Source organism: Diabrotica undecimpunctata, chromosome 7, assembly GCF_040954645.1.
Source record: "Diabrotica undecimpunctata isolate CICGRU chromosome 7, icDiaUnde3, whole genome shotgun sequence".
NCBI lineage: Eukaryota > Metazoa > Arthropoda > Insecta > Coleoptera > Chrysomelidae > Diabrotica > Diabrotica undecimpunctata.
Window position 1 is genome coordinate 99,987,756 of NC_092809.1, and position 13,447 is coordinate 100,001,202.

The following is a 13,447-nucleotide window of genomic DNA, read 5'->3' on the forward strand; positions in this document are numbered from 1 at the left end:
ATGGGAAGTAGAAGTAGGGGTAGGCCAAAACTCAGATGTAGGGATGGTGTAGATGAGGATGGTAGAAAAATAGACGCAGCAAACTGGCAACACTTGGCAATGGATAGAACTGACTGGCGTAATAGACTTGGGAAGGTCGAGGCTCTTTTATAAGGCTGTAGCACCAATGATGATGAGTTTTATTACTGTCTGCTGTCTAAAAAGGCTACCCGTCACAACACATGAAACTGTTGACGTTACGATTGTCTTGATCAATTTTGTTTAAAAAAAAAATATAAAATGATTAATGTTCGTAAACAACAATTATATTTTGACACAATTATTGTTTCTATATAGACATTGAATATAATGGTTAATTTATAAAATATATTGTCCAGTTTTAGCACTACTTACAGTATATTTTTATTCTTTTTCGATGAAAGAGCTTTCAAAATGTCTTCCTTTTTCGCTAATCTTCCAGCATTAACTGCTTCAATGTGAGCTTTGGCCTGTTTTAGAGTTCCGATATTCTCATTTTTTAATTGATTCCTGAGGTTCTCAATTGTTTTTGTAAAGCTTATGATCTCCTCAGATGTAACTGGTTCCTTTTCAGTCAATAAGGTTTCTTGATTAAAGCTAATACCAGACGCTTTTCCTATTTTTTCAACAACTTCTTCAATGTTGATCCCTTCGAAGGATGTTGATGTACTTGTTTCTGTTAAATATATAGTCTGCTCTGATTCAATGTGGTTGCCCATTTCTTCTCTAGCTGCCAAATAAGCAATGTGACTGTCTTTAGACGTTATAGATTTTATTTCAAAAGCATTTGAACCTAGTTCGTATTCTGTGATTCGACTTGATTCTACTTCCACTCCTAACATGTTATGTTTATTTTGTGTATATGGTAAGTCATCAGATTTGCAGTTAGTTTTAATCTTTGAAAATTTACTTGGTGAGGAAGAAGAATAAGATGTTGTGCATGTTCCCGAAGAATCTACTTCGGTCAAGTCTCCGTCGAGAAGCTGAAACTAAAAAAGTACATAAGTACATCATAAATATAAAAAACAATAAAATGCAAGTCAATTTTAAATATTGATGCTAAAGAATTTAGTACTGTTTCCACTGTCAAAATTCCAGTGCAACTTGTTATTGGTGGAAGTAATAGTCTAGGGATAAAGGGGGTTTGGTGCCCGATAGAGGCCCATGATATTTTATAACCAACTTTTCTGTATTTTGACCTGCTGAATCCGAATCTTTAACATGATAATCCGAATTTTTATGCCGGAATATGTTATTAACAATTTAATTGCTTAAATGCTTATAACTAATAAACTAAAAAAATTATACCCTTTTTTCAAATCATGTTTTGTTTCATTTAAAAAACCAAACCAACTTTGAAAAATTAAAATCGGTCCATTAGAAGCCGAGAAATTGTAAATTTATTATTAAAAAATAACAAATTATCGACTATATCTGATATTTTTACTTATAACTTTGCTTTTGTTCAACGTAAAAAGATTTAAAGCACCTCATTTTAAAACTATGATTATAAGATATAAAATAAATTTTGAAAAATTAAATTCTATCAATTTTTGACGAAGTTAAAGTAAACAATTTAGGCGTAAAAAAATCGAATTTGTTTATAACAATTTTTTGGGGGTATGAGATAAAAAAAATTAGTATTGTGTTATACTATAGTAAAATGGAAAAAGAACACTTTGAACTTTACTAAACTCATTTCGATGCAGTTTTCGCTAAAATATAGTAATTTGAAATTGACCCAGTGAAGCGCCTAACTCGCACAGGGCGCGTCGTTCGAGTGCAACTGTACTCGCACTTTATAACATTAATACCTCTTCACCTAAATTGTATACTTTAAACTTATATAACTTCGTCAAAAACTGATAAAATTGAATTTTTCAAAATTCATTTTAAATCTTATAATCCTAGTTTTAAAATGAGGTGCTTTAAATCTTTTTAACGTTGAGGGAACATTAATTAACCTGATAGAGGAACAAGAACTTAATACCAACAAACGAATGGGAAAGATACCTGACGGTATTTAAATGTTTAAAGGAAAGGAAAATAATCAACACAATAACGTACCTGAATTAAGACACTAAATAGTTTTCAGGAAGTAGAGATAGCCATAAATTCACTCAAAATTAGAAAGTCTCCAGGACCAGACGGATAACCAACAAGCTTCTAAAACACGGAGGAAAAGTATAACCCTAGAGATGACAAAACTTATACAAAAACTAATATTGCACTGCAAGAGACCAGACGCATGGAGAAACAGTATAATGATACCAATATTCAAGGAGATAAAGAAGACCCCAACAATTATAGAGGTATAAATCTACTGAACACCGCACTTAAGCCTACCACAAAAGGCCTAACCAACGAAATCAATAAACTAACAACTTTATCAGATGAACAACAAGGATTCAGATCCGGAAGATCCTGCATAGACGCCGTATTTGTACTAAGACAAATCACAGAAAAGCCATCGAGTACAATAAACCAGCATATCTGTTTTATAAACCTGACAAAGGCTTTCGACCGCATCCAAGTCGAAGACGTCTTATACCTACTGTATAAAAGAAACATATCAATCAATATTATACAAACCATCGAAAACATCTACTTCCATAATCGAATACAACCAAGATAAATGGAAAACTAACACAGTGTATACCAGTATAAAGCGGAGTCAGACAGGGTGACTCGTTAAGCCCACTTCTCTTTAATATAATAATGGACGAAATAATACAATCAGGACGTAAAGGTCATGGTTACAGAATGGGGAACAAAGAAATCCAAATATTATGTTATGCACACGACGCCGCATTAATCGCCGAGACAGATGACGAGCTCCAGAGATTAACACACATCTTCAATACAACAGCCAAGAAATACAATATGATAATATCAGCACAAAAAACCACATGTATGACAACATCTAAATACCCACTACGATGTAAAGTCGAACTTGATGGGAAAATAATAAAGCAGGAAGCAAGGTTTAGATATCTGGGAATAGATATAATTAGTTAGGGAGATGTTGGAGAAGAAGCACGACAACAAAGCTTAAAAGCAAGTAAAGCGCCAGGATCTCTTAATCTTCTCTTAATTCCAGGATCAAATGAAACTGATCAAACAGACCACATCTTAATACAAGAGAAGTTCGCCAATTTAATAACAAATGTGAAAACGTGCAGAGGTACTGACGTAAACTCTGATCATTTTTTGGTTAGAATTAATATGAGGGATGCAATAATTAAAAAGCATACACGAAAATGAAAGTGCAACCTAAATTTAATTTTGAAACTCTGCGAAAATTTGAGGTAGAGCAGGACTATCAAAAGAATATACAAGAAACCTACCCCAAACAAGATAGTGCTACTGTGAGTAACATACAACAAAAGTTCTTTAAAATGACAAACACTAAAAAGGAAGCAACGTGGAAGAACATACCAAGAACAAAAAGATTTAAAAAACCACTGGTTCGATGACGAATGTAGAACAGTTAAAAAAAAGATCAGATTTGAGATTAAAAAAATTGCGATCGCAAAAACAATACGACCCAGAAAGGTATGCAGAACAACGAAAAAAAAAAAGTAAAGAAAATCCTAAGAGCGCGGAAAAGAAAGTTTATGGATGATAAAGTAATGCGTATTGAAGAAGATTACAAGAACAACGAAAGAAAAAACTCCTACAAAGAGGTAAAATACATTAAAACTGTGTACCAGGGAAGAACGATGAATGTAAAAGATAAGCAAGGAAACAAAAAGATTTAAAAAACCACTGGTTCGATGACGAATGTAGAACAGTTAAAAAAAAGATCAGATTTGAGATTAAAAAAATTGCGATCGCAAAAACAATACGACCCAGAAAGGTATGCAGAACAACGAAAAAAAAAAAGTAAAGAAAATCCTAAGAGCGCGGAAAAGAAAGTTTATGGATGATAAAGTAATGCGTATTGAAGAAGATTACAAGAACAACGAAAGAAAAAACTCCTACAAAGAGGTAAAATACATTAAAACTGTGTACCAGGGAAGAACGATGAATGTAAAAGATAAGCAAGGAAACCTGATAGTGGATAAAGACCAAATATGTGAAAGATGGAAAGAATATTTTGAAGAGCTGCTAAATAACGGAGTGACTAATGAAGAAAATTATGTTCCTAAACCCAAAATAGTAGTAGAAGAAATACCAAAGCCAGCAAGAGAAGAAATTCAAGAAATAATAAAACATATGAAACATCAAAAAGCCTCGGAGAGAGCGGCATTTTGGCAGAGAACTTAAAATATGGAGGAGGGACTTTAAAAAACCAACTTAATGAGCTCATAATAGAAGTGTGGGATGCCGAAGAAATGCCCCAAGAATGGAACAAGTCCATTATAATTCCTATACACAAAAAAGTAGATAGAACTGAATGCGTAAACTATAGAGGAATATCCTTGTTAAAGGCAATATACAAAGTGCTGGACATGTTAATTAAAAAACGATTAGAAATATATGTGTAGAAGAATCTAGGAGAATATCAGCGAAGATTTCGCAAGGGAAGATCAACATGCGATCAAATTTTTATGCTAAAACAAATCCTGATCAATTGCTATGAATACAACATTTCAGCACAAGTAGCTACTTTTCATTGATTACAAAGCCGCCTACGATACATAGATACAAACAAATTAATAGAACCGCTAAAACAATTCCAAGTGCCAGAAAAAAATAGTAAGATTGGTAAAAATGACAATTAGAAAGAAAAAAAATGTGCTGTGAAATGCAACGGTACAGTCTCAGAAGAATTCGAAGTAAAAAAAGGTGTTCGCCAAGGAGACCCGTAGTCTAATTTGCTATTCAATAAAGTTCTAGAAAAAATTGTATAGGTTAGTGGGATAAATAGGTCCAGCACTATTTTATACAAAGAGCACCAATGCTTAGCGTACGCTGATGATGTGATTCTCATTGCAAGAAATGGAAAAAAACTAGCAAGTATAGCAAAAAGACTGATTCGGAAAAGCTCTAAAAATGGGACTGAAAGTTAATATTAATAAATCCAAGTATATGGAAATCCCGAGCAAAAAAGGAATAAACACCAGGGGCCCCTTTTATTTTAGGTGGAGGATGCATCAGTTGAAGAATTTGAGAAGGTGAGTGAATATATGTAATTAGGTACTGTTATTGATCAGACATGTAAGGAAGAAAATGAAATCAACCAAGAGACTGACCAAGAGCAACATATGTGCTGGAGCCATGAGCAAAATAATTAAGGCCAAAGATATATCTCATAATACAAAAATAAGAGTATACAAAACTTTAATTAGACCCACAATGCTATACGCTGCCGAGACATGGACTATGAACAAAACCATACAGAACATATTGGAAGCATGGGAAAGAAATATAGTTCGCAGAATGTTTGGTGGAAAACTAGTAGAGGGAGAATGGAGAAGACGAACTAATGTAGAAGTGTACCAATTGTATGATAACCCTACAATAATAAAAGTGGTGAAAAAACGAACACTAGAATGGCTCGGACATCTAGAAAGAATGCAAGGTAATCGACACGTCAAGAATATTGGTTGGAAAGTACCTAAGGACAAAAAAAGAGAGGAAGACCAAGAAAGAAATGGAGAAATGTGGTTATGGAAGATGTCAGAGAGATGGGAATCGGAAATTGGAAACCGACAGCTGAGAACAGAAAACGATAGAAATTATCGATCCAGCATAGGACTTAAAAGGCCTGTTAACGTTTTACATACATACGTTGAGCAAAAGCGAAGTAAAAATGTCTGATAGTTTTTTTAATAATATCTCGGCTTGTATCTAATGGACCAATTTTAATTTTTTAAAGTTTTCTTGGTTTGTTTTTTTAAATAAAACAAAATATGATTTAAAAAAAGGGTATATCTTTATTAGTTTAGTAGTTATAAGCATTTAAACAATTAAATTGTTAATAGATTCCTGTCCAAAAATTCGGATTATCATGTTGAAGATTCTGATTCGGCAGGTCAAAATACATAAGAGTTAGTTGTACAATCCCATGGCCTCAATCCCCCCCCCCTTTGTCCCCAGCCCCAGACTATAAGGAAAGAGAATGAATTTCAATGCGGCTATGATAAAATAGTATCTATAATTTATCACAGTTAATAAAAAACCCGCTTGACAGTTACATGTAAACAAAAACTAAAAAACAAGCAAACATAAACCTTATCATATATTTCTTTTTCTTGGCTAAGAATAAAAATATATTAAAGAGGAGGAAAAAAAAGCTTCAAAAATCGTCTGATCTATATAAAACTTGTTTAAATTATGGGTACCTATATCATTAGTTAAGAACATTAGTCGGAAATATCCGTAATAAAAAAATGGGAGACATCTTATTATCTCCTTTTATTTTTTATTTGGAAAGGTTTCCCTTTCTCTTACCTCCTCCCTCACTATCTCCTTAAAGCACCCTTATTTATAGGTATTTTCGATGTATGAAAAATATATAATTTATATTTACGTCTAAACAGTAAAAAAATCTTACCTGGAATAGACTTGCTATACCCTTTTTAACGTTTTTTATCGAAACTGGCTCACTTTTCGACAGAAAGATTTTACTGATTTTTCCTTTATTCCAATCTACCAAAAACGGTTTGTTTTCGATACTATCCAATTTGGAGGAATGAGGAATGAATCCATCTGGAGCAGGAGCCTTTCTCGAGCGAATATGAAGTTTAGGAGTTTTCAACTAAAAAAGAAAGTAAAGAGGTTAAATATACTCGTATGTTAGTAATCAAGTTTAATAAATAATGTATGTTAAAAGATGCATAGGTTTTTTCAGCTTTTCTTAGAAAAGAAGGCAACAACCAGCATTTTTAGTAAATTTTAAGTACAAAAACTTTACAGAATTACATACAAAAATACAGCTGTATTAATACTCCTGATCTTAAGTTAATGGTATTTATTTCATTTCCAACAGCACCCTATACCTAACATGACGTTTCTTCTCTTCTCTGTTTTTTTTCTTCTAGAAAACTCAATTTAAATACTAAAATTTTCATCTCATCTCGTGATATTTTTAAAAGATATATTCAAACCATTTTTCTATACTCGTATTAACCCGAAGGCTACGCATTGTACGATTATTAGAGAGATATTTAAGATGACAGCCGCCTTTATTATAGGATCCTTTAATGAAGGAGAAAATACTTTATGTCTAAAAGAGAGTTATTGCTATCATGTTAAAGAAATCTTTTATTTTGACAAATGACATTAAATATTTTTGATAATATAAATATAATAATATGAAAATAACCTATAAATGCCTATAAGACCCTATTTGTTAATTATATCAAAGAATATAGACGCATACACAGTGTGTCCGTAAAGTACGGAATAAATTCGATATTTCCTAAATGAAAAGCCTTTTTAAAAATATCTAAAACACGTCGATTTTTAAATTTAATGTTCTACATTTTACAATTAAATTTCATTATACAAGGTGATACACATTACAGTGATGACGTCATCGGCTCTGTTTTTAAATGTAACACCCTGTATTTTAGGACATTTTTAGATCGATAAAAATGCTGATTCCAAAAAAGTATAACACTCGAGTCGAATGGATATAATTTGAAAAATATGCGCTTAGAAAATAAATTATTTATTATCAATTGCAAAAAAGTAGCCTAGTAGCCTACTTCTAGTTTTCGGTAAACTGTAATTATTTTTAGTAACGTTCAATAACAATTAGTAGTACAATAATTGTATTAATTCGTGAATGTTCTGTATTATTGTTTAGAATTAGTTTTAAGTAGAAATGAATTTGAGTGTAAAGCAAAGAATTGAAATACTCATGATGATTGGGTATGGAGACATATCGCGAACGCAGATGGAAGTGTGTAATTTATTTAATGATAAATATCCAGAAATACGCATCACGCAGTCAACAGTAAGTAAGATTCAAAAGAAATTTCGACAAACTGGTACGGTTGAAAATGCACGCAAATCAGGTCGTCCCTCTGTAAATTATATTACAACATTAGATGTTCTACTTGCTTTTGAAGAAGATGCGCACACTTCTGTTCGTAAGGTTAGAGTAGTGATCTCGATGTTTGCAAAACAAAGTACGTAAAGTAAGTAAAATGCACAGTTGTACAGGAATTAAACGAGGATGATCCAGATAAAAGAATACAATTTTTCAAAATAATGATGGATAACAGCCACCGAAACCCTCTCTTGGTTCAAAATATTATTTTTTCTTATGAGGCTACATTCAATTTAAATGGCGAGGTCAACCGTCAGAATTGTAGATACCGTACAATACGTACAGTACTTCTTCTTCTTAGAGTGCCATATCCCTACGGAACGTCGGCGACTACCATGCTTATAATATTTTTATACTGATCTCGGTCTTGCGCTACGTGTAGCAATTGGTCCGCTGTCAAACCTGTCCACTGCCGCAAATTCCTCAACCAAGAGAGTTTCTTCCGTCCTATCCATTTCTTTCCTTCGATTTTACCGTTGAGAATTAGCCGAAGGAACTCATATCTTGGTCCTCTGATTATATGTCCAAGATATTCTAGTTTACGCCTCTTAATAATATTTAATAGAGTTCGTTGATGTCCCATTCTTCGAAGAACTTCTTCGTTTCTGGTTCTGCTAGTCCATGGAATTTTTAGTATCCTTCGATACAACCACATCTCAAACGCCTCGATTTTATTCATGATATCGGCGTTTAAAGTCCAAGTTTCACATCCATACAAAAGTACAGACCACACGTAACATCTTGACGTACAGATGTACAGTACAGTACAGTACAATTAATCTTGGAGGTATTGATAAAAGTTTATGGTTTCAATAGAATGGTGCGCCTCCGCATTATGCTTTAGATGTTCGAAGGTACCTAAACGAAATTTTTCCGAACAGGTGGATTGGAAGACGTGAACATATTGAATGGCCAGCGAGGTCGCCAGACCTCAATCCTTTGGATTATTTTATGTGGGGTCATTTAAAGAATGTTGTTTATAAAACGAAACCTGCAAATATTGGAGACTTAAAAACAAGAATTCGTAAAGAAATAAACAATATTTTTCAAGAAAGCATAAACAAGGTTCTACAAGAATTTGTACAACGTTTGGGTTACTGTCAAATACAACAAGGGCTACAATTCGAACATTTAAGATTAAGTCATGTATTCATTACTGGATTACTTTCAAGTTATTTATTATAATTTATATATAATTTATTAATATTATAAATCAATAAAAATTAATTTTCTAAGCGCATGTCTTTCAAATTATATCCGTTAGACCCCCAGTATTATACTTTTTTTGGAATCAGCTCATTTTTATCGATCTAAAAATGTCCTAAAATACAGGGTGTTACATTAAAAAAAGAGCCGATGACGTCACCACTGTAATGTGTATCAACTTGTATAATGAAATTTTATTGTAAAATGTAGAACATTAAATTTAAAAATCGACGTGTTTTAGATTTTTTTAAAAAGGCTTTTCATTTAGGAAATATCGAATTTATTCCGTACTTTACGGACGCACTGTAGATATAGAAGCGTAATGTAAAATAGAGTATGCAAAATTAACATACTAACTAAAATTAAAAAACTGTATGTTGAAAACGACTTCCAAGCCGAAACTTGAAATAAAGAGTTTGTTTATTCCTGTCAAGGTATTTAATAAAAATTCAGATATCACCAGAAAGCAGTTTCAATCCAATGTTACCTTTTTCTTGTAGCGATATAAAAACAATGTGTCAAATAAAAGAGTTCATTAAAATTTGTTTGTTTCAGTTGTGTCGCTCCCGTTTACTGTTACGATTATTTAAAAAATTCTGTCATCGATGTCTTGTGCGGTTACACTTTCCATATTAACAACTGTATATTCTTAGATGTTATTGACCTATAGTTACTTATATTTAGCTTGACCCTGATCATTATATTATCAACTAATGAAACAAATACCATAAGTAAACGTAAATGATAAATCACATTAATTTGAGCTAATGACTAATTGGAGGAAGGGAGTTAACCGCCCTAATTACAGTACATTTCACAAAGGGTAGCCCCCGTTAAGATAGCCAGAATGCCTTCACTCCCAGAATTCAATTTTTTTCATTTTTTTACGTTCTGGGTGATTAAAAAAAAGTTGAAGCAAATTTAAACCGCCATCCCTTTTCCACCAATTTCTACCCCCAAAACGTGATTTTTCGGTTTTTTTTAGTGGGTTGCAATTTAAAAATTTCAAAAGCGTATAACTTTTGTTTGGAAATCGCTACAGGTCTATTTTTTTTTCAATTTTATGTATTTAATCAAAAACTTTATTTCGGATTTTTTTTTTAATTTTTCCGTCAGGTGCGCCACCTTAAAAAATCCAAAAAACTGTTTTTTAGTGTTTTTTTGTGATTTTCTCCAGTTTATAGCGTTCAAAATATATCAAATCAGGGCTTTTTATAGGCTACATATAACTTGAAATAACTGGATCCTTTAAGACATTCAAAAATTGTGCGAAACACCTGTAAACCCAAAAAAAAACATGTTTTTTTCAGGGTTTTTGCGGGGTTAATCATATTTTTTGAGATCCATACAACCTCAATCAAGTTTTTCATTTTTTACCTTTTATGTGAATAAAAAGTAAGACTTAGCGAAATTTTAGCCCGCCACAATCTCTCCCCAAACCCCAAAAAAACATCATTTTTTCGTTTTTATTTTTTTTTGTGGGTTTCAATCAATTTAAAAATTTCAAAAAATGCACACGCATAGTTGAGGCTTTTACAAAACTTGTGTTTTTTTATAGACACATAGGTTGAGTGTATATAACCTAAAAATGCATTTTTTTTTCAAAAAAGCGTATAACTTTTGTTTGGAAATGACTGCAAGTCTAGTTTTCTCTCCTTCTGTATTTAATCAAAAACTATATTTTTGATTTTTTTCAAAGTTTTCCGTTAGGTGCGCTACCTTAAAAAACTCTAAAAAACTGTTTTTTGAGTTTTTTTGGGGATTTTCTCCAGTCTTAAAAATATATCAAATCGGAGTTTTTATAGATTATATATAACTTAAAGCAAGTGGGTCCTTTAAGAGATTCAAAAATTGGGCCAAAACATTTAAAACCCCCAAAAAACCATGTTTTTTCAGGGGTTCTGCGGGGTTAATCATATTTTTTTAGATCGATACAATCTCAATCAATCTCTTTCATGTGAATAAAAAATAAGACTCAGTGAAATTTTAGCCCGCCACCCTCTCCTCTAACCCCCGAAAACATATTTTTTTTTGGTGGGTTGCAATCAATTTAAAAATTTTAAAAATTTTACACGCAAAGCTGAGGTTTTTATAAAATTTTTTTTTATAGACCCGTATGTTGAGTGTACATAACCTAAAAATGTTTTTTTTTTTCGAAAATGGCGTATAACTTTTTTTTTGTGATAGCAGCAGGTCTATTCTATTTTGTGTACTCGTATTTAATCAAAAACCATATTTCTGATTTTTTCCAGATTTTTCCGTCAGGTGTGCCACCTTCAAAACCCAAAAAACTGGTTTTTTTGGGGATTTTCTCTATTTATAGACTTCAAAATAGATCAATTCAACTTTTTTTTATAGTTTTTTATATAAATTAAAGTAACTGGGTTTTTTAGGACATTCAAAAATTGAGGGAAACACCTTTAAACCACCAAAAATCCACGTCTTTCATGGTTTTTAAGAGGTTTCCGGGGTCAATCATATTTTCTGAAATTGATACCTGAATCATTTTTTTCATTTTTTTTACGTTTTATGTGATTAACAATAAGAGCGCCATTTTAGCTCGCCACCCATCCCCTATCCTCAAAAACGCCATTTTTTCGTTTTTACTATTTTTTTTTTCAATGGGTTGCAATTAATTTAAAAATGTCAAAATAATCACACGCATATAGTTAAGCTTTTAATAAAAAACTTAAATATTTTTTATAGTATGTTATAGAGAGATAAAAAAAGTTCGGTAAATTCAGTAAAAGGCCCCAAATAACCCGTGAAACCTGTTTTTTGCATAAACGATGGTTGTGCTTGCTTCTTTGATGTCTGAAAATTTTCTTTTTCATATATTTTTTGAATCATTCATATTCATATTCATTTTCCTCCTATCAAGTTGGAAAACGGCAACTGGGCTAGAAGTAACGAACAGAAAGCAGAACGATTTGCAGATCATTTAGAAAGCACGTTCAAACCCAACCACAATGATGGTGAAAAACAGAGATGGGAAGAACCATTCCAAACTGAAGAAAGAATAACGTTAACATCACTTAGAGAAGTATCAACAGAGATAAAAGAGAATATAAATCCTAAGAAAGCTCCAGGATATGATCTCATAACAGGCGAATTATTAAAAAATTTACCAAGAAAAGCCATAGTTAAGCTGACACACCTAATAAATGCTGCTTTTAGATTGAGATATGTTCCCAGACTCTGGAAAGTAGCCGAAGTAATTATGATCGCCAAACCAGGTAAATCTCCTAATGAAGTGACATCCTATCGACCAATATCACTCCTTCCGGTGATGTCAAAACTATTTGAAAAACTTCTATTGAAAAGATTAAAACCAATAATAGAAAGAAAAAATCTTATACCAAATCATCAATTTGGTTTCAGAAATCAACATTCCACTATAGATCAAGTTCACAGAATAACGAATATAATAGAAAAAACATTAGAAGAAAATAAAGTCTGCTCTACAATCTTCTTGGATGTAGCACAGGCGTTTGATAAAGTCTGGCATGGCGGTTTAAACTATAAACTAAGAACGTACATGCCTAAACAGTATTCAGAAATCTTGAAATCATACATTGCGAATAGATATTTCAGAGTAAAAGAAGAAGAAGTTTACACCGACTTAAGGGAGATCAAAGCTGGCGTGCCACAAGGGAGTGTCTTAGGTCCGGTCCTGTACCTATTGTATACGTGTGACATTCCAGAGCTAGAACAAAATACTATTGCCACCTTCGCGGATGATACAGCCATACTGGCGATAGGAGACACTAGTGAAGAAGCGACTGATAAGCTGCAACTATCAGTAAATAAAATACATAACTGGACCAGAAAATGGCGAATAAAATTAAATGAGACTAAATCTGCACACGTTAACTTTACAAATAAAAAAATAGAAAATTTGCCAGTTAGAATAAATGATACCCGAATTCCTTATGCAACATCAGCAAAATACTTGGGCATCACCCTAGACGCGAAGCTGCGCTGGAAAGTCCATGTCAAAAAGAAAAGAGGGGAGCTTGATATTAGATATAAGAAATTGTATTGGCTGATTGGAAAAAATTCAACATTATCAATTCATAATAAATTATCCATCTACAAGCAAGTACTGAGGCCAGTATGGGTATATCGGTGCCAACTCTGGGGCTGTACCAAAGCTAGTAATATACATATTATCCAGAGATTTCAAAACAAAGTACTGAGAAACATTGTTGATGCTCC

General features: G+C 32.5%; 1 protein-coding gene across 2 annotated transcripts in view; it reads right to left on the minus strand.

The window, feature by feature from the left end:
• Mtp (microsomal triacylglycerol transfer protein) overlaps window positions 1–13,447 on the minus strand; it is a 57,532-nt gene that overhangs the window by 24,058 nt on the left and 20,027 nt on the right. For both annotated transcript variants that reach the window (XM_072537878.1, XM_072537879.1), the window contains exons 3-4: window positions 6,521–6,724; window positions 394–1,007 (exon numbers count right to left, since the gene is read on the minus strand). In XM_072537878.1, the coding sequence (XP_072393979.1) occupies window positions 394–1,007; window positions 6,521–6,724 (818 nt within the window). The remainder of the gene's footprint in view (window positions 1–393; window positions 1,008–6,520; window positions 6,725–13,447) is intronic.